The following is a 22,259-nucleotide window of genomic DNA, read 5'->3' as shown; positions in this document are numbered from 1 at the left end:
TGGCATTAGAATCTCCCCAAATGGATCTTAACTATGGCATTAGAATCTCCCCAAATGGATCTTAACTATGGCATTAGAATCTCCCCAAATGGATCTTAAAGATGTGAGAACCAGGTGGATGGAAAAACTGACTGAGTTCCAGAGGAGTGCAGCGCTTCTGGGTTCTGCACCAAACTCTCCGTGTGGAGGGGGCAGTGATGTGCCCAGAAGTCTGCACACCGGCCCAGCTGGGCCTCTGTGTTCCCTTGGGAAGAAGGTGTAGACTGTGGCCCCGGCAGCCTGACTTGTGTGCCACATCAGCGTCAGGTTCGGAACCACAGACCTGAGGGAGCTTGGGAAGCCACCTGAATATGCTGTCCATTTATGGATTCATCAAATGATGGATTCAGTTATTTATCATCTATCTCAGGCCTGCTGCAGGCTGGGCATTGCTCTGGATGCTTGGATCCAATAACAAACAGGAGAAATCCCCACATTCTAGTGATGCCTACACTCTAGTAGGGGAGACACACCATCAACCAGAATGTCAGGTGGACAGAAGTACCATAAGGAAAATAAAGCAGGAGATGGGATGTGGGTGACCAGGAGGTGGTGGGAGTGGGGATGATGCTGTTTGTACAGGGTGGTCAGGAAATCTCTTTTTGAGCAGAGAACTGAATGAAGCGTGTATGGGGTGTGGGGAGCCTGGTTGGGGACCTAAGTGGTTAAAACAGGGTCCTGAGGTGGGAGTGTGCTTTGCAAGGAGGCCATGAGGCTAGAGCAGGGTGGGGAGGGGCAAGAGAAAGGAGCAGAAGACGCAGGACCCTGTAGATATGTGAGTGACAAAGCGGGCAGAGAGTCTGAGCAGATGAGTAACGTGGTCTGATGTGCGTCGTGTGGGAAATCCCTCTGGCTTCAGTGGGGAACAGACGGTGGGGTCAGGAACTCGGCTAGGAGAGCATCCCACATGCAGGCTGGTGGTGACGTGGACCAGGGAGCTGATGAAATGGTCAGATAGATGGGTTTGAAGCTAGAACAACGGGATGTGCCGATGTATTCAGTGTGTGGTGGTGAGAAAAAAGGAGAGATACAAAGGAGTCCATGTACTTTTTCCAAAGTAAACGAAGAACAGAGTGGACATCCACAGACATGAGGAAGCTTGGAAAAGGAGTAATTTGGTGGGGCATGGGGCCAGTAGGAATCAAGAGTTTGATTTTAGACACATTAGTGTCCAAGTGACAGTGTTTAATAGGTAGTCAGATCTCAGTGTGATATTCAGGCAAGAAGTCAGGACTGAAGGTGACCTGAGACCGTGGCTAGGCAAGCAGCCAGGTTGCTGGGAGTTTCCACGTAGACTGAGCTGCCCCCAGAAGTGGCTCTTTGCCCTGATGAAGCCGTCCTGTTTGGGGGTCCCTTACTTTCTAATGGACATTAACATTTTCATGATTATGTTCTTTTGGCTTCACTGAGGCTTCATTTGGAAGCCGGCTGCACCTACCTGCTGGAAGGTGTACCTGAAAGATAAGAAAAAATAGACTTCATTGAATAAGAATTCTTTCTTGTTCACAGTTACAACTTTGAAGAGGTTAGAGATGAGGGCTCGGCTGCCATTGGTCTTGTGATGTAACACTTTTCACGATGCCAGAGGTGCTTTTTGTTTGTTTAAAACAGACTCAAGTCTAGGCTGGATTTTCTGGGAATGAATCTTGGGTGGGGAGAGTAGATAAAGAAAAGATGATGTTGGAAGAGGGTCTGGCTGGACCACTTTCCTGGTAGTGTTTGTTTATACAAGTGGGTGATATTCGTGTGCAAAGTAAGGAGGTGGAAGAATTTCAAGGTTCCTTCTAGGCTCTGTGGGTCTGACTCTAGTTTGTAGGTCTTTCAGGCCCCTTTAGTGGCTTCTCAGCACCCTCCTCACCCAGAGAAATTCATTCCGCCTGCCCCTCCCTTTCTCCAAAGAAAAAATGAATTTGCAGGAATTCTTGTCATCTTCCTTCGGAGATGTGAAGGTAAGATAACAGTTTCCGACTGTTCTTCAGGACTTCAGATTGCTCCCTTTGTCCTTCAAAACCAGGTCGACTTCGACAAGGCAGCCTGGCCACTGTTTCAAATTTCAGTTCAGGTCCTAAAGGTTCCTCCCCTTTTCAGATGAGAGGAGAACTCAAGTTGGAGGGAAACTGTTTTAGTCTGAAGGCTTTTATGAAACTGTCTGCATTCACTCCTCTGAGCCTGGAACCGTTTCCAGGAAGAAGTAGGTGACAGGCTATCCAAATAAAGAGTCACCTTTTGAAAGCACTCCAGCCCAGCAGCGTGGGGGCTTTTTATGATCCTGACTTGTATCTTGAGAGCAGGCAGGCCAGAGCTGGGTCTGGGCTCTGTTCCCCCTCTCCCTCTCCTCCCCTTAGCGCACTTTGATCTGTGAAGTATGTCTAATCCTCAGCCAAGTCTGCTAGAACTTTATCCAAAGCAGGAAAAGGGGAAATATTTTTCCTTTCTTGGGTGGATTTGTATTTATATAAACCCTTAGCAATGCTGATGGAGCCAAGTGGCCAGCACACAAGTCTGAGGATCAGGGTGTCGGAATGACTGAGTGCAGGATCAGGCAGGGCAGTGGGTCCCTGTACCCTGGGTCAGCTTTGACATGGGTCAAAGGTTGGGAGAGAGTGGTGTAAGCCGTGGCGTGCATTTTGCTGGAGGATGTGCTTATACATAAGGCCGTTTATACAGCAGCTCAAGCTGAGCCAGCAGCTGATCAATTAACTCCAGATCATAACTCCAGTGAGAAATCTGTATGTATGTGAATGATTAGTTCACTTTATTTCTTCTGTCGTCACTAAGAATATAGGTGTGGAAGGTCTTAGCTGTTCTGTGAAACTTTAGTGTCGGAAACTTGACCTTTTCACAGTGTGTCCATTATTGATTTACTGATACTTGCATGGATCTGTCCACACCTTTTTGGACCAGCCCATGCCACTTCTCAAGGGTAGTGAGTTTTCGCTTTTTTATTGAGGTAACACTGATCTGTAACATTATGTAAGTTTCATGTGTACAACATTATATTTCTACTTCTGTCTACCCTACAGTGTGCTCACCACCAAAAACTCAGTTTCCATCCATCACCATCCATTTCAGTTCAGTTCAGTCACTCAGTCGTGTCCAACTCTTTGTGACCCCATGAACCGCAGCACGCCAGGCCTCCCTGTCCATCACCAACTCCCAGAGTTTACCCAAACTCATGTCTGTTGAGTCGGTGATGCCATCCAACCATCTCATCCTCTGTCGTCCCCTTCTCCTCCTGCCTTCAATCTTTCCCAACATCAGGGTCTTTTCAAATAAATCAGCTCTTTGCATCAGGTGGCCAAAATATTGGAGTTTCAGCTTCAACACTAGTCCTTCCAATGAACACCCAGGACTGATCTCCTTTAGGATGGACTGGTTGGATCTCATTGCAGTCCAAGGGACTCTCAAGTGTCTTCTCCAACACCACAGTTCAAAATCCTTTTTGACTCCCCCGACCTCATCCTTTCCCTCCTGGGAGCCACTGTTCTCTTCTCTGTATCGATAAGTTTGTTTTTGTTTAGTTTGATTTGTTCATTTGTTTTTGCTTATTAGGTTTTTATATTCCCCATGAGTGACATCAGACAGTATTTGTTTTTCTCCACCTTATTTCAGGGTGGTGAGTTTTTCAGGCATGTTTCACATCGATATGATGGCTTTCTTGTCCTAAAACCACTTCCTTTAAGCTTCAAGTGGTGCCTCATGGTTCTATGTTTCTAGGCTACAGCATGATTTGTTTTCAGACATTCTAGAGAAATCTTGTACAGAATCTAAAGACAGCATCCCTTGCTCTTGTGATATCATGATTTGTCTGTTGTCGCTGTTGTCTAGTCACTAAGTCGTGCCCTACTCTTGCGACCTCATGGACTCTAGCCCACCAGGCTCCTCTCTCCATGGGATTTCCCAGGCAAGAATACTGGAGTGGGTTGCCATTCCCTCCTCCAGGAGACCTTCCCAACCCAGGGATCAAACCCATCTCCTGCATTGGCAGGCAGATTCTTTACCACTCAGCCACCTGGGAAGCACATTGTCTGGGCTAGTCTGGACATGATGAAGTTATTGACAACAGCCAGTGTACAGAACGTTGATATAAATCTATCTTTTAAGAAATTTTTTTAATTTATTTAATTGGAGGCTAATTACTTTACAATATTGCAGTGGTTTTTGCCATATGTTGACATAAATCAGCCATGGGTGTACATGTGTTCCCCATCCTGAACCCCTCTCCCACCTCCCTTCCTCATCCCATCCCTCTGGGTCATCCCAGTGCACCAGCCCTGAGCACCCTGTATCATGCATCAAACCTGGACTGGCAATCTGTTTCACATATGATAATATACATGTTTCAATGCTATTCTCTCAAATCATCCCACCCTCGCCTTCCCCCACAGAGTCCAAAAGACTGTTCTTTACATCTGTGTCCCTTTGCTATCTCGCATACAGGGTCATCGTTACCATCTTTCTAAATTCCATATATATGCATTAATATACTGTCTTGGTGTTTTTCTTTCTGACTTACTTCACTCTGTATAATAGGCTTCAGTTTCATCTACCTCATTAGAACTGATTCAAATGTATTCTTTTTAATGGCTCAGTAATACTCCATTGTGTATATGTACCACAGCTTTCTTACCGTTCATCTGCCGATGGACATCTATGTTGCTTCCATGTCCTGGCTATTGTAAACAGTGCTGCAGTGAACATTGGGGTACACGTGTATCTTTCAATTCTGGTTTCCTTGGTATGTATGCCCAGCAGTGGGATTGCTCAGTTGTATGGCAGTTCTATTTCCAGTTTTTTAAGGAATCTCCACACTGTTCTCCATAGTGACTGTACTAGTTTGCATTCCCACCAACAGTGTAAGAGGGTTCTCTTTTCTCTGGACCCTCTCCAGCATTTATTGTTTGTAGACTTTGGGACAGCAGCCATTCTGACCAGCGTGAGATGGTACCTCATTGTGGTTTTGATTTGCATTTCTCTGATAATGAGTGATGTTGAGCATCTTTTCATGTGTGTTAACCATCTGTATGTCTTCTTTGGAGAAATGTCTGTTTAGTTCTTTGGCCCATTTTCTGTGATATAAGTCAATCTTTTATTTCACTGTTTTTTGTTCTTTCCAAACTCCAGATTCTGGCAACCTCTCTGGAGGAATTTTTCTACATATTAATAAGTGCCATGGGAGCCACATTCACCTGCTGTCCCAGGATGTTTATCCTGGCCCCCAGGAATACGTGTCTGATGGGGCCTTGCACTTCAAAGGGGAACCTTCTCCAAGTTTCTCCCAGGCATCTTGTCCCAATGCTGGGGTGGACACTTGGGCAAGAAAACTCCCCGGGGACCCTAGGACTCAATCAGCAGGTGGAGAGAGTCTAGACAGAAAAACATCCTGGAGGAGGAGGAGAGGATGGGGTCTCTTGTTTCACTACAAGTAATGGAAATGGCAGGGGGCGGAATAGAAGTGGGAATTTCAAAGTTCTGAGTGTGAGGAAGAATGGTGCAGAGGGTAGCACGTGTGCAAATAAAAACATAAAAATGAAGAAGGAAAAAAAGACATTAAGAGGAAGTGTACGCTTGTGATGTGAGGGAAGAAGATCTGCAAAGAAATTTTGTCAGCAGTTTTTTTTTTCCTTCCTTGGTTGAACCTTTGCCAAATGCTTGATCTGAGGTCCCAGCTCTTTTGATCCAGAAGAGACCTGTGTGATGATCCATCCAGGAGGCGCCTTGGACCAAATGCCATTCTTCATAGTGGAGCATACCCAAGATGCTTAGTCACCTCCTTCTGTCCCTCAAACAAAAAGCTTTATGTAATTAAAAGCAAACATAACTATGAGGACAATCATCTTCTGTCCCAAATTGGGTTAAACAAGGAAAGGCTGGGTTTGTCTGCTCCCTGGGGAACACTGAGCAAAAAAGGAAAAATTCAAAGTGTGCGTCATCTGTGCCCCGCTTTGCAGGGGGAGGCTTGGCTTCCATTGAATTACTCATCAGGAGTGTCTGAGGGCTTCACAGGTTAGCATCATTTTTATTGAATTGAATACGTCAAAGAAGGCATCAGCAGCGTGGTCTTTGTTTTTCTTTCTGCCTGTAACCGTCACCACTGTTACCAGCTTGGAGGGTGCTGGGAAGAAGCTGAAATGTTGAAATTTTGTTTGTTCAGGGCAGCCTAATGACAGGCCATGAAAACTCGCTGAAGGTAGGTACTGAGTTTGTACCTGTAGTTCAAGGTCATCTCTAAGAACCCCAGCTGGCCTGCTTCTGTAGGCTTGTTGTAGGTTGTACTCTCTTAATAATAAGACTTTAAAATTGTCCCCAAAGCTTCGAGGCACAGAAGGGCATTTCTGAGTGATTTTTTAAAAACAAAGTCCCAGCATTAAGAATCAAAACTGAACTTGAGAATGCAACAGATCTTGGAGACAGAAATGCCTTTACACTGTTAACTTGCCTAGAACTCTTTGGGTTTTGACATTTTGAAGAATGACATGACTAAATGGTGAAATGAAAACAGTTCTGGAAGAGATCCACAGTGTCTGATGGTGTGAGTTTTTGCAGCTGCCTTCGGAATTCATAACTTAGGATGTGTCCGATTATTAAGTGGTCCGATCAGTCTGACATATTTCCAAGAGGAACAAATTGAGCCAAAAGCAAAGTGTTCACGGGAGGAACACAGAATCCCTGAAGTTTAGGGAACACTTCTTGGAGTCTCAGAGTGCCCTAAGAGTATACGGTATGGCCAGGTGCCGGGCGAGAGCTGTGGGTACCCCAGCTGACTTCCCTGTGACCAAGAAGAAAGACGCCTGCTGAATCTAGGGGTACCCCAGTTTCCTGGTGAGTTCAGCAGTAACTCCCAGGGGACCTCCCCAGAGCGTTTTGAGGGTGGCCTAGCTGGCTTTCTCGTTAACTCAGCAGCACCCAATGGGGGCAGCTTTTCAGGGACTCCAGTTGGCGCCCCCATCCAGCCTCATTTCAACAGCAAGCTTGCCACCTTCCCCCACAAGACAGCTTTCTGGGGAATTTTGTCAGCACCCAGAGGACAGTCCGCTGCTGGCTTTGGCCGCCTGACTGTGAACTAGTCTGGCCTGGGCAGCCCAGCGGTCTTCTCCCCGACCCAGGGGCTGCACCCCACCCAACCCCAGCTCATGAGGTCTGACTCTTGGCCTGGCCGGGGGCTCCCCCCATGCCCAAGCCCTTCTTTGGCTCTTCTCCCTCAGCCTTGGCATATTCTTTAGAATTCTCTTTCCCCTTGGTAGTGAATCCCTTGTAATAGGTTAATAATTATTTATATTAAACCTTAGTCTGTGGTTTCTGTCTCCTGGGTAGGCTGAACCATAGAGCCAGTAAATCTTAGCCAAGATCGGAACTAAGGCTAATTCCAGAACCAAACTGCTTTGTATCATTTCTCTGCAATCAGCAGTTTCACATATACTGAGGTGATTGTTGTGATTAAAGTGCTTTAGACTGATTTATTTTTGTCTTTTAAAATTTTTATTGGCATATAATTGATTTACAATGTTGTGTTAGTTTCAGGTGTATAGCAAAGTTATACATATATTTACTGTTTTTTATATTCTTTTCCCATATAGAGTATTACAGAGTATTGAGTAGAGTTCCCTGTGATATACAGTAGGTCCTTATTAATTATCGTTATACAATAATAGAGTGTACATGTCAATCCCAAACCTTCAGTGTATCCTTTCCCCCGGGAACCATAAGTTTGTTTTCTACATCTGTAACTCTGCCTCTGTTTTGTGAATAAGTTCATTTGTACTATTTTTTTTTGAGATTTTATATATATAAGTGATATGATGTTGTCCTTCTCTGACTTCACTATGTATGACAGTCTCTAGGTCCATCCATGTTACTACAAATGGCATTATTTTTTTATGGCAGTAGTATTCCATTGTCTATACGTACCACATCTTTAGCTACTCCTCTGTCAGTGGACATTTAAATCGCTTCCATGTCCTGGCTGTTGTAAATAGTGCTGCAGTAAGCACTGGGGTGCGTGTTATCTTTTGCAATTATGGTTTTATCTGGGTGTAAGTGCAGGAGTGGGACTGCTGGGTGATAGGGTAGTTCTATTTTTAGTTTTTAAGGAAATTCCATGCTATTCTCCGTAGTGGCTGTACCAATTTACATTCCTACCAACAGTGTAGGAAGGTTCCCTTTTCTCCACACCCTCTCTAGCATTTACTGTTTGTAGATTTTTTGATGATGGCCAATCTGACTGATGTGAGGGGGATACCTCATTGTATTAATAGTTTTGACTTGCGTTGCTCTAATAATTAGTGATGTTGAGTATCTTTTCATGGGCTTTTTGGCCATCTGTATGTCTTCTTTGTTGAGATGTCTCCTTAGAAAGTGAAAGTGAAGTCGCTCAGTCATGTCTGACTCTTTGCGACCCCGTGGACTGTAGCCCACCAGGCTCCTCTGTCCATGGGATTCTCCAGGCAAGAATATTGGAGTGGGTTGCCGTTTTCTTCTCCACGGGATCTTCCGACCCAAGGATCAAACCCAGGTCTCCTGCATTGCAGGCGGACGCTTTAACCTCTGAGCCACCATGTTTTGATTGGGTTGTTTGTTTTTTATATTGAGCTACATGAGCTGTTTGTATATTTTGGAGGCTAACCCCTTGCCAGTTGCTTCGTTTACAGTTCATCACATTGGCCTCCAGGGCCTTTGTGCTGGGCTCCTTTCTCTTTTTTGTCCTCTAAGCCTTGTGATCTTTCATTTGCTCACTCACTGCTCCATCTACGCACCTGTTCACTTTAGTAGTCCGACACAGAGCCTTAGAGCTGGAAGAAACTCAGAGATGAACAAGGCCATCTCCTCAGTTCTGTTTTTCGGGTGTGGGAAGTACAACATAACTCACAGCTTCTTAGAAAATTGTTGCTGGGTGTGGTCCCCATTTCCACCTCCCATTCTTTCCCCAGGCCTCTTCAGTCACACACCCGTCCTCACCTTCTGTCAAAGGCTCCGGTCACCTCCAAACCCAGTGGCCCCATGTCTGTTGTTCCTTTGCTTGTCCACCCAGCAGAATTTGGTACAGCTGGTCACCCCCTTTTCTTGAAGGGGTCTGGTTTCTTTTGTGAAGCCACGTTCTCCTGCCTTGTGGCAGTTCCTGGCTGGCCTCTCTTCTTTCAGCCGTCAGCTAGGAGCACCCCAGGCTCCGTCTCCAGTTCCTTTTGCTTCTCTATCTACTCACTTTCCTGGGTGACCCCATTCACTTTTATGCCTTTACTGATTGCATGTTTGCTGATTTCTTCCAAATCTCTACCTCCAGCCTTAACGTTTCCCCCAAAGTCCAGAATTGAACAAGTACTTGCACACTTATCACGTATTACCATGTTTAACAGTCAGATCTAACTTGACTAAAAGAGAGCTCCTAATTTCTCTCCTTCCCACAAGTCACTTCTCTCTCAGTCTCACAGGTAGCACCACCAGCTGTCATCTTCCCAGACCAAATATTTGAAATTATCCTTGGTTATTCTCTGCCTCTTACCTCCACATCCAAGTCATTGGAAGTTCTGCTGACTGCCTACAGAACACAGCAGTCTCTCCATCTCTGCGGGCTCCTCTCCAGACCAGGCCTCTACCACTTCTCCCCTGGGCTCATCTGTGAGCCTCCTCGAGTCCCCCTGCCCTCATTTTGCTGTCCTTACACAGCAAGCAGAGTGATCTTCTCAGATCAGATGCTATTCAGTTCAGTTCAGTTACTCAGTTGTGTCCGACTCTTTGCGACCCCATGAACCACGCAGCACACCAGGCCTCCCTGTCCATCACCAACTCCTGGAGTTCACTCAAACTCACGTTCATCGAGTCAGTGATGCCATGAAGCCATCTCATCCTGGGTCGTCCCCTTCTCCTCCTGCCCACCGTCCCTCCCAGCATCAGAGTCTTTTCCAATGAGTCAACTCTTCACACGAGGTGGCCAAAGTACTGGAGTTTCAGCTTTAGCATCATTCCTTCCAAAGAACACCCAGGGCTGATCTCCTTTAGAATGGACTGGTTGGATCTCCTTGCACTTAAAACCTTCACCATGGCTCTTTATTCTAAGTGGTAAAGTCCAAACATTTCCCCCTGGTCTGCAGAGTCCCCAGTGTCTGGGCCTCACTCCCTTCCTTCCTCCTCTTCTCATGCTTCTCCTTCACCCCACAATCTAGACTCTTCTCTGGGCAACCAAGCGTCTTCCTACTTTCATGATTTTGCATTAATGGTTTCCTCTGCCTGGAATGTTCTTCCCATGGTTTGATTCTCCTCCTCATTCAGATTTCAGCTTTAACGCCACCAACTCGGAGAGGCATCTCAGGCAACCCAGTCTCTCTCTCTCTCATTACCCTGTTTTAATGATCTGTGTAATGAGGTTTTAAGTAGTTATGCAGTTTTTTTCTTACCAATCTTCCTCCTAGACTCTAAGCTTTATGAAATCAGGGACCGTTGTCTACCGTATTCCCCGTTGTTCTCTTAGAGTCTCTGGTGATGCCTGTCTCGCATTAGTTGGTGGTGGTTATGTACCTGTTGAATGAATGGTGAACTTAGTAGCAGAACCAGACCTAGGACATAAATTTTCCTCTTTTGTTTCATATCTAATTTATACCAAGATTTCTTTTGCCAGTAAAGTCTTTCCTGCCTGTTAAGTTATTGTGTCTCCTGTATACTTAAAGGTTATGTTAAGATTTCCAAAAACAGTTCCAAAGCCACATTACCTTTAATACCTGATTTTAAATTTACTTATAAATTTCACCTTTCATTTAAATATGATAGAAAAGACCATGTTCAGTGACATTTTGTGACCTAAATCCCTTGGTTTTAAAACTTTTTTTCCATTTGTTCCAATTGGCTATTATAAAATGGCCATTTAAGATACTTTCAGAAGTTGGGAAAAGCATGTTTCCATAGCTGTGCCTGGTTTTTACCTCGTGATAAAGATGTTGGCTGGTGATGGGTCCAGTCCTGGGCTTGGGGATAGAGGGACCAGGTCTGTTGCTGCTCTTGACATGGACTCACTGTGTTACTTCCTACGTGTCAGTTTCTCTTCTTAAAAAGTCATTAATTCATCATCACAATGGATTCTTTTAAAAATCAGGACTACCAAAATGTACAACCAACTCTTTCTTCGGAGCAGTGGCCCACCTGGAGCCTCCCAGCCACTGTGCTGGCTCAGCCCTGGGGACCCTCCCCTGAGACAGAATCAGGCAGCCAGACCTGCAAAAGCTGGTTTAGTGGGAACCAACAGGCATCGAGAGATTGCTTCTGCTCCCTTTTCTCATGCTCTTGAGTGTGCACTTGATTTACAATTTATGTTAGTTTCAGGTATACAGTGTAAAGATTCATTTTTTAGATTATACTCCATTATATGTAATTATGAGATAATGGCTATAATTCCCAGGGCTTACAGTATATCCTTGTTGCTTATCTATTTTCTGTATATTATTTTGTATCTATTAATCGCCTACTCTTAAATTGTCCCTCCCCCTTCCCTCTTCCCTCTGGTAACCACTAGTTTGTTTTCTGTACCTGGGAGTGTTTCTGTTTTGCTATATACATTTGTTTGTATTTTTTAGATTCCACATATAAGTAGTATCATACAGTATTTGTTTTTCATTCTCTGACTTATTTCACTAAGCATAATATTTGCTAGGTCCACTGATGTTGCTCCAAATGGCAAAGTTCCATTCTTTTTTATGCTCAACTAACATTCCATTGTGTGTATACGCTAAATCTTCTTTATCCAGTTAGCTGGTGATGGGCTCCTGGGTTGCTTTCATATCTTAGCCATTATAAACATTGCTGCTATGAAAATTAGGTGCATGTATCTTTTCAAATTAGTGTTTTCCCAGATACATACCCAGGAGTGTAAATACGGAATCATAGGGTAGTTCTATTTTTAATTTTTTGAGGAACCTCTATACTGTTTTCCATAGTGGCTGCACTAACTTTTTTACTCCTCCTGTGTATATACTTTCTAGGTTTTATTCTGTTTTAAGACGAGATGTCCTTTTATTTTTCTCTGGCTCTCGTCTTCCATATAAAAGTGACCGTGGAGTTCTCCCATTTTTGCTTCTCTGATAACTCTGTGGGCTTGCAGAGTGGGAGCCTTTTTGCTCATTGGTTTCTGAGGATGCTGCCTTTGCCCTGAGGGGTGTGGGAACATGTATTTGTGTATCATTGCGCCTCGTCCAGAGTCATGTTTAATTAAAAGATAGCAGCAGACTTTGGGTGGTGGAGGAGTGAACTTTAGACTATTCCAGCTCAAAGAGGCCTCGAAATCTAGATTTAGATTCTATATAATTGCTTATTTTAAAATTTCCCAACCACTTTTTCTGTTTTGAGGGATGTTCATAACTCAGAACTTCCTGGATCAGGAAGTGGGTTTTATTTGCACGGTAAAAGACAGGTTTGGGCATTTTGAAATATTATGGTTTGGGGTGTCAGAGTGATACACTTTCAGTATTTTGCTTAATGTGCCAATATTTGTGAATTCTGATGATAAGCAGAAAAAAGACAAGCTCATTTCACTTATCTCCTGTTGTTTCAAGGTAAGTCATAATAAAACTTGATTTTCTATCCTTTCACGGGGGAAAAACAGCTGATGAGAGTTCAGTAGCATTTTAACACCAGAAATCTTGAGACAGAGTAATTAAGAATAGCTTTTCATAACTTTAATGGTCACTAAGAGACTGTAGACTTTAGCCTCAGTGGATGCAGTGGTCTACTGATCTGGCCAGATTTCTGCTTCTTCAGAAAGACTGTATGAAGACCCTACATGAATAGAAAATTGCCAACAGAGGAGAAAGCACCAGCATTTAAAGCTGGCACCTTCCATCAGTGTGAAGCACACTTAGTCGTTTTCTTAATTGACTCAAGCATAAAAATAAATTACCTGAGGACCTTTAGGCCTGAATGACCCATTTCACTCCAAATCCATTTGTGTTCCTTATCAGCTTATGTTTCTAATGAGAATGCACTTTCAAATTTACTTTCTACATAGAAATATCAGTCTGTTTTTATTGACTACAGAGAATTCTGTCTTCTGAACTGTGTCATAATCATCTCCCCTTCATTGAATATTTGAGACGGTTACCAAGTTTTCACTGTTTCATATGACTATAGAGAATTCTGTCTGCTGAATTGTGTCATAATTTTTAATCATTTCCTCTTTGTTGAACATTTGAGACGGTTACCAGGTTTTCACTGTTATATAAACAGTGTTGCTATGAACAGTCATTGTATAATTTTTGCCAGAAAGAAAGACCCATTCCTTGAAGCAAATCCCTAAAAATGGAAATATACCAGGTCACATGTATATTTCTCCTTACTCTATTGGTAACACATTTTCTGTGAATATAACATTTCATTTTGCAGTTCCCACCAACTTTGGAATTTCTTTTTATTAGCATTTGCTAGCAATAACAGATGCATCATGAATCTAAAATTGCCACACTTCCAGGTCTTTTCCAGTCCTGCAAATCAGGACTGTCCTTCTGTCCTTATTAATCTGTCCTTCGCATTCATTCTCTAGCATCTCATAACTTCCTTTGGGGCACACACAGTAAGTACATCGTTCTTCTTTTCATGTACTTGATTCTCTCTAATGCCTGGACCCGCCCCTTCAAGGTCCTGGCATTAAACTCCTGTATCCCTGCCCTCCTCACACTGTAAGATCTCCCTAAAGTGAAAGTCGCTCAGTCGTATCCAATTCTTTGCAACCCCATGGACTATATTAGTCCATGGAATTGTCCAGGCCAGAATACTGGAGTTGGTAGCCTTTCCTTTCTCCAGCAGATCTTCCTGACCAGGAATCGAACCTGGGTCTCCTGCATTGCAGGCAGATTCTTTACCAACTGAGCTATCAGAGAAGCCCCACTAATTAGATGCTCAACCAATAGCCCTGCTTTTGTTTGAAAATCAAGTTTGTGTTACGGAAATTTGAGCCGATTAGCTTCTATTTTAAGTAGCTAACACGTTAGGAACCACTCTCTGTATTATTGATTAGTTTTGGGGTTTTTTTAGGGGGGAGGAAAAGGCTATTTTTCTTACTTTCTTAATTTAGCAACTGGGCACATTTCTTAAATCCTCAGAATCCTGGCCCCGTACAGTAGCTTATTTGAGTGCACATGTGTCCTGGAGCTTGTGAGCGATTCTCTTTCTTGCTCTGTCTTCCACAGTTCAAGTGAATTTTTCATATGCATGAAATTTCTCGATGCCTTCAACTTTCCAACTGTTTCAATGGCTGGGAGCACTGCTGGGGTAGGACCCAAGCAAAACCAGTTACCTAGACCTTTGTGAGTCTGGAAATCTGGGGCGGGGAGCATAAAGCTCTTGCTTTAGAGAAGCTGATAGCCAGTGCTTAATAGTCAACTGGAAGTTATTTCAAATTCTCTGGCAAGCTGGTCTTCTCACCAAAACCTACAGTACTCCCAGCAAGGAAGCCAGCCATGCAGGAACCACAGCCTGGGGTGGGGGTCTGTGCCCTGTGGGCTCATAAGTTCAGTTGTGTCTGACTCTTTGCAACCCTTTTTTAGGAGTGTAGCCCACCACGCTCCTCTGACCATGGGGTTTTTCAGGCAAGAATATTGGAATGGGTTGTCATTTCCTCCTCCAGGGGATCTTCCAGACCCAGGTATCGAACCCGCATCTCCTATATTGCAGGTGGATTCTTCACCACAGAGAAATCGGGGAAGCCAGGGTGGGGGCTTACTGTCTGCATTTGTTATCCTGGGCTCTTAGGCAGCTGCAGGCAGAAGGAGCCAAGCCTGTGTGAAAATTTCAACCGGGAGAGAGTTCTCAGGGGAAGTCAGATATCTCCAGTTTAGGTTCAAGCCTTGGGAGTAACCTTGGGACAGAAAGTAGAAATTGAAAGTATCAGGTGAGGAAGCAGGGGAGGGCGGCCCAGGAGTGGGGATGTTAACAGGCATGAGTGGTTCAGAACATCCTCTTGGGACAGTTGTAGCCCCACGGTACGCGGTCAGTTGGTTGGTTTAAAGCTCTCTGTGGGATTCAGAGCAAATCTGTTAAATTCAGAGAGCTTCTGACTCATAAAGTGGTATTTGGACTGGATGACTTCCAAGGCTCAGTCTGGTGTAACATACTTTTACTTTGGTTCATTTTATGACTTCAAGAGCATTTAATGTTTATGTTTTTAATTTTCCTTTTTATAATTTGAGATCTTTTCCTAGCTGGTGTCAGATACCATGTATCCATGATACAAGCTAATGATGCTAAATTAGCTTTTGCAGTCATTTGGTGTTTATATTAGTTTGGTTGTGCGTGCTCAGCCATTTTAGTATTGTCTGCCTCTGTACGACCCCATGAACCACAGCCCCCCAGGCTTCTTGGCCCATGGGATTCTCCAGGCAAGAATACTGGAGTGGGTTGCCATGCCCTCCTGCAGGGGATCTTCCCGACCCAGGGATCAAACCTGCATCCCTTATGTTTCCTGCAAGCCCTTAGCTCGGTTAAGAAACTCAAATTACATTAGATTCATATTGTTCAAAGCCATATAAGAATGTTCAAACCAGGAAATAGTTGTCTTTCATAAGAGTACAAATATGTCAATACTTAGTTCATTACTGAATATAGCATTTTTGGACTACTTTTCTAGGAAAGATGTGTTCTGGAGTAAAGCAGCAGTCTCCACCTTGCAGGGGTGGAGGGGACGAGCCCCAGAGATGGGCTCCCCAGGTCACGTTCCCCAGTCAGTTCCTGCCTAGGCTGGACTCTGGGTACATCACATAAGCTCTACATATTAGCTTCCTCTTTTACAAAACAGCCTTCCCCCATGGCTCAGATGGGAAAAAATCTGCCTGCAATGTGGGAGACTTGGGTTTAATCCCTGGGTCGGGAAGATCTCTTGGAAGAGGGCATGGCAACCGGCTACAGATTCTTACCTGGATAATTCCATGGACAGAGGAGCCTGGCCAGCTACAGTCCATGGGGTCTCAAAGAGTCAGATACAAGTGAGCAACTAACACTTTCACACTTTTCACTTTTGCAGAATGAGGATAAACCTTATAGTAACATTGTAAAGATGAAATGAGATGTATATTTAAAGCTGTCTGTTCAGTGCTGGCACATGGTTATGCTCTATCAATGTGAGTTCTGCTGAAGGTGAGATGTTTAGATATGGATTTTGAGGCAAAGGATTTTTGGTTTTTATCCTCACATGTTGGCATATACTCTGGTTCCCTAGAATTTCAAATCAGTAATACAAGTGATGGCTGTCACAGAGTCAGTGTTTTATTTGCAGTAGCATCTTTCCCCAGTTGGCATATGATTTGTCTCTTTGGCTCTTTGGTTTACTTTCTAAGTAAGGGGATTTGGCACCATTGTCCACCAAAATCTGTTTTTTGAATTTTTCTGAGCAAGAGCACCATGCTGACCATGAAAACAGAGAAAGGTCAGGGTGCTCCTGGTTAAGTGGATGGTGGGGAGGAAACCGAAGATATCGCTGATCTTAGGGGGGATTTGATGATCTGGTTGGAGAGATTGTATCCAGGGCAGAGTACGCAGATTTTCTTTGGGGCTTGTGGTAATCCAGTAAGTGAATTATCTGTTTTTACTAGCTCCTGTGACTCATAAGAGAGCATTGTGTTGGTCCTTTCAAATCTGCACACCTACCTACCTACCCAGGAAATCCTCTTGCCAGCTTGAAGCTGGGCTGTTTACCTTGATAACACACCTTTAGTTGAATGCCCTTCCAGATCATTAACGCAGGGCTTTGTTGCAAGGCTGCCGCGACTCCCATCTGCCCAGATCCTAATTACAAATGCCTCCTCGGCAGCTCTGCCTCTCTGGGGCTCCAGGGACCCTGGGTCAGTTTGCCGCGACATCTAGATACAGATCTCTGGAGCCCGTCTGTGGAAAGGAAGGTGAGGAAAATAGCGGCAGATGCTGTCTTTGTCTGGAACGGTGGCCTTCCCACCACCACCGTTAACAGCTTGTCTGCCTCACCGTGGAGAATGTTCTAAGGACAGAACCTGTTTTGCTCTGATTGATTGTTCTCTGACTCTCTCTCCTTCCTACCTCCCCTGTTCCCCCCACCCCCAAGTGCTGGATTCTTCTCTGTGGTGGTCCCATTTGTGTTTGTTTTTTTAAACCTGTATTTATTAATTGCTATAGCATGTAGCATGTGGGGTCTTAGTTCCCCGGCCAGGGATGTAACCTGTGCCCCCTGCAGTGGAAGCGCAGAGTCTTAACCACTAGACCACCAGGGAAGTCACAAGGTGGCCCCATTTTTGAAGGCAGTCTCACTCATTAGGGCCTCCCTGTGGCTCAGATGGTAAAGAATCCGCCTGCAGTGCAGGAGACCTGGGTTTGATCCCTGGGTTGTAAAGATCCTCTAGAGGTGGGCATGGCAACCCACTCCAGTATTCTTGCCTGGAGGATCCCATGGACAGAGGAGCCTGGCGGACTACAGTCCATGTTGTAGCAAAGAGTTGGCCACAACTGAGAGAGTAAGCACAGCACAGATTTGGATGTGTGCAGACACAAACATACACGTGCATACACAACAGCGAACGCTACTAGGCTGATACCTTGTGAGTAGGTTTTCACAAGAACTTTCATACAAGCTATGTATACTCATTGATGCATGTTTCTCTCTGCCTGCAGGGGAGTTGCTGAGTCAGCCCAGACCAGAAGGAGTGGCAGAGATCATCTGCCCCAAGAACGGCAGCGAGCGAGTGAATGTTGCCTTGGTTTACCCACCCACACCAACTGTGATCAGCCCGTGTTCCAAGTGAGTTCTGATCCCGTAGCCCCCGTCCCTCACTCTTGGACCTGCCTCAGTCATTGTAAGAACAAAAAAGCCAAAGTTAAAGTACCTTTCCTCAAACTCTGAAAAGCCCGCCTCCCAGGGCAGACCTAGTTTTCTGGGTGATAGCAAAATCATGGCTTATACAACAAACTAGGAACTTTCATGTTTTGTTACTTGTGGTTTTCTTTTGCTGATAAAAGTTAGAGCATTTTAAAATCGCTTTCTTGAGATATTATCCACATATTATACAGCTCACTCATTTAAAGTATATGACTATTTTTTAGTATACTTGCAGGTATAATGCAACCAAAGAGAGCAGTGTTTTCTTTTAATTCTGCCATTGCTTCAGAAAACAGTGAGAGCTCATTAAGTAAGAAAAGCTGTAGGAAACCTGAAGTGGACCCCTTTTTTGCCTGTGGGTCTCTGATTCTCTATCAGTCCTGACAATCAGAGGCTGTATAGTTTGCCCCCACCCTCCCCAAAATGGACTTGAAGACACAGAACATACCTGTGTGAACTTTCATATACAATGTTAGCATTAAACTCAGATGATGAATTGAGATTAACTCATCTGTTTGGCTTTTTCTGTAGTGTTAAGAACCCAACAGGCCACTTTTACACTGAGATGAAATACCTTTCTTTCTATTGCAAATCTTGAAAAGTAGCCATCCCTGGTCATCTGGGTGATATGAGCAAAGGATTCATGAAGGAAATTTCCATTTTTCTTCTTAGTTGAGCATACAGAATTTTTTTTTCCCCCCATATCTAAGCTTTGTGTAGGGAGGTTGGAAAGTTCACACTGGAGAATGGTGACCTGTCATGCATCCTGAGAAACTTGTTATCAGGCTGCATTCCTGAGAGCTTGTGTGATAGGAACTCATGCCCCTCGACCCTCCAAGTGTCTGCAGGGTGGGGGTCTGCAGGGGCTTTCTCATGCATTCACAGCTGCCCCCTTTTCTCTAAAGCAGCTGACTCATTAGACAGAATATCCCTAATCCATCTTTGCTGGAAAACATCACTGAACACCCAAGGGAAACTTCTCTCAAGCTCTTCTCTTCAGAATGCTTTTGAAGGTTAACATGTACATAGTATTAATTCATCACTAGTATATGAATAGTATATTGACCCTGTGAGACCTTGACGTGCTTCTTAGGATTACATAGTACCTAAGCAGGAATATTCTATAGCTTTTCTTATTTAATGACCATTCCCCTGTCCTGAGCATAGCAAGCAAAATGTTACCATTCTTTAAATTGGTCTCCACTGCTCCCTCTCTTACAGATAGGGTGAGGATAAAGGGATCTTACAGAAACAGCAAGGTCTGGGATGGAGGGAAACGACTGTTAAATAGACTCTGCATGGGTATAGATTTTCCTGAGGCAGGAGGGATGGTAACCTATTGTTTGTCATAGCTATGTGGCATTTAGTAGGCGAGATCGAGGTCAGAGTTAAAACATCTGTTTGTTCAGAAACCACAGTGGCCCTGAGCCGCTGTTATCAGTGTCTTTTCATGGGCTCCTGATGTCCTGCAGAAATGCTATCAGCTCTCCTCTCACCCAGTTTCTCATACCTGATATGAACAAGCAGCTTTAAAGTCTTGGGTAATCAGAGCCTCATGGCCTGAGACATCGAGATGCTGGAGGGGATACCTTTAGTGACTGATCTGCTTTTGACCCAGCTCTGTGAATAGTTTTGTTCTGAAATGGATTCTTTTAAAAGGGGTCTCATAGAATGGATGGTAGGTTTAGAGGGTAACTCTCAATTCTAAATAAAGGAACATCCTGGAGAACAAAATATAAACCAACAGGCCCTGCACGACCCCAGTGTAGGCTCTAATTTACAAGTGGACAGCAGTGTACCAAATGTGGGAGATTTGGAAACCAATGAGGAAAACTCTCCCAGCAGGTGGTCCTTAGGTCCACACAGCATGGGTCTGAGCCTGAGACTCAAGGTCTCAGCAGGCAGCAGAAATGGGGAGACTGGAGTTACTGCCTGGGTTTTGCAACTCCAGCCCCAGTTAACTTAGGCAAGTCACTAGAGAGTAACGTTTCATGACTCTCTCATCCCCTGAAACGCAGGTCGATAGTCAAGATCAGACTTCCTTGATCAGGCATGGGTGTCAGAATTTCTAGGGCTAGGCACTAGGCTTTAAGAAACAAGAGTCCCTCAGATGGTCCTCGAGTGTGTGTGCTGGACATTCTCCTCACTGAAGTTCTCCCGCCCACCCCCGCCCCCATGGCTCCCAGGTGGGAGGCCAGCAAGTCTCATCTTCAGGAGAAATTCTTAGTAATCATGCCAGGACAACAGGCACCAACCAGAACCATCCTAGGAAAGCCAGAATAATCACCCGCTTCTTAGGTCATTGATCTAGATCTTAGTATTTTTTAAAGAGGCATTCCAAGCTCTTTGACCAGTTTCAGTTCAGTTCAGTTTCTCAGTAGTGTCCGACTCTTTGTGACCCCATGGACTGCAGCATGCCAGCCTTCCCTGTCCATCACTAATTCCCTGTTTGACCATCTTGCGCCTCTCCCTTATAGGTCAAATGAGACTGGTCATTAACAACCTGCCTTGGACCACATGTAAATTAATGGTGCTATGCTGAGCTTTACAAGCAAAAACCATTGACGACTATTATTTGATTGGACCTTCCTTATGAATTCCAAGCTTGCTATTTATCATTTTTTAAAATTTTCTAGCTGTTTTGTTCCCCTGCAGAGAGAAAATAAAGAGTAAGTAGTGATTAAAAAAAAGAGTGACTTACTCTCATTAAGTCACTTTGGGTGATGGTGAAATGGGAAGAGGTTACATGAGTTGAATGGAATGCCTGTCCTCTTACACCTCACCCTCCTAGTGAGGGAGAAACCTAGTGTCTGAGTGACTCCTTGGTGCCTTTGCTGATTATCAGACAGAAATATGAGTATTTCCATAGTCTGGTGATCCTGGGCTGATTTTCAAAGATATCTGCCTTTGAGATGAGATGAAAGTTCATTTAGTAGCAGATTTGCTGGGTTGCTTTGAAAACTTATCATCCTAAAGAATATGGATTCTGATACATTTTTTAAAGCTTTATCTGTATACTTTCATAAAAGGTGCCTATTTAATGGTTCATATATCTATAGAGTTGGACAACCATCATCACATTCTCATCCTAGAACATTTTCATCATTTCAAAGAGAAATTTCATGCCCACATGCAGTTACTTCTGTCTAATACAATACCTGGTTCTATGCAGAAAATAAATATTTTTACTGCCACTTTCAGTAATGGCCTTGCTCCCTGCTGTGTTGGTATTAAAGAGATTTGTGAGTTTTAAAGAAATTCATATGAACACTTGTTATCCCTGGCCCAGGGCTGTCTAAGGGCAGTGAACTGACTTGCTTCCCCCACTTCCCCCTCTGTTTACTGAACGATAGAAGGGAAATGGTGTTTCTTGGAGAGAAATGACTTCCTTCAAAACTTTTTCTTTTAAAGTATAGGGCACAATATTTTAAAACCCCGACTTTAGTTTTTTAGAGCAGTTTTAGGTTCACAGTGAAATGGAGCACAAGGTCCAGAAAGATTCCATATATCCCCCAGCCACACACACACACAGCCTCCTCCACCAACCACATCTCCCACCAGAGTGGAACATTTGTCCCAGGTGATGAACCTACATGGACACCTCCTTATCACCTGAAGTCCATTTTTTATATTAGGATTCACACTTGGTGTTGTACATTTCATGGGTTTGAACAAATATAGAATGACGTGATCCAGCATTGCAGTATCACACACAATATTTTCACTGCCCTGAAAATCCTCTGTGCTCCCCCTCTTTATCCCTGCCTCCACTTTTAACCCTTGGCAACCAGTGATTTTTTTTTTTTTTTAGCTTTACCACCTCACTGACCTTTAATCTGGACATTAAAGGGGTACTGAGCCTTGGTCATTAGGGATCAGGGGGCAAAAATATTTTTTCAGTGGGGAAAGCAAGGAGAAAGTAGAAGAAATTTATTTTTAGAACTTTTATCTGTGAATTCCTGTCTCTATTTTATTGCTCTACAGGTTGAAATACTTAAAATTCCAATTTGGAAGGGAAGTGTGAACTTCTTTGGGGAAATGGCAGCTTGCTGTTTGCCTTTCATTTTTAGATACCTTAGAATATTTCTCTTTTTCATTTACAAAGAGATTTCCTTCCTTTATCAAAGTATATATTCTGAGAAACTGCCATTTAACTCAATTTATCTACTGATTTTCATTTAAAAGACAGGATCTAGAAGGTTAGCTATGAATGTAGCTAAGACATGTCTTTTACCTTAAGACATACGAGAGATACATTCAAGAGGTAGACACAAGATAGCAGCGTAGAAGGACACATGCTCACTCCATCTCATGAAAACACCAAAATCACAGCTAACTGCTGAACAACAACAACAAAACACTAGAACCTACCAAAAACAGATATCCTAGCTCCAAAGACAAATATAGA

The 22,259-nt window shown here is 43.9% G+C and overlaps 1 protein-coding gene and 1 non-coding gene across 3 annotated transcripts in view; one reads left to right on the top strand and one right to left on the bottom strand.

Annotated features, from left to right (window-relative positions):
• MFHAS1 (malignant fibrous histiocytoma amplified sequence 1) overlaps positions 1 to 22,259 on the top strand; it is a 111,171-nt gene that overhangs the window by 78,261 nt on the left and 10,651 nt on the right. For both annotated transcript variants that reach the window (XM_040243192.1, XM_040243193.1), the window contains exon 2: positions 17,647 to 17,773. In XM_040243192.1, coding sequence (XP_040099126.1) covers positions 17,647 to 17,773 — 127 coding nt within the window. The remainder of the gene's footprint in view (positions 1 to 17,646; positions 17,774 to 22,259) is intronic.
• TRNAC-GCA lies at positions 13,821 to 13,893 on the bottom strand. The gene has a single exon. It is a non-coding gene; the product is annotated as a tRNA-Cys (tRNA).

Source organism: Oryx dammah, unplaced genomic scaffold, assembly GCF_014754425.2.
Source record: "Oryx dammah isolate SB20612 unplaced genomic scaffold, SCBI_Odam_1.1 HiC_scaffold_7, whole genome shotgun sequence".
In the NCBI taxonomy this organism is placed as follows: domain Eukaryota; kingdom Metazoa; phylum Chordata; class Mammalia; order Artiodactyla; family Bovidae; genus Oryx; species Oryx dammah.
This window is presented reverse-complemented; position numbering and strand designations above follow the sequence as displayed.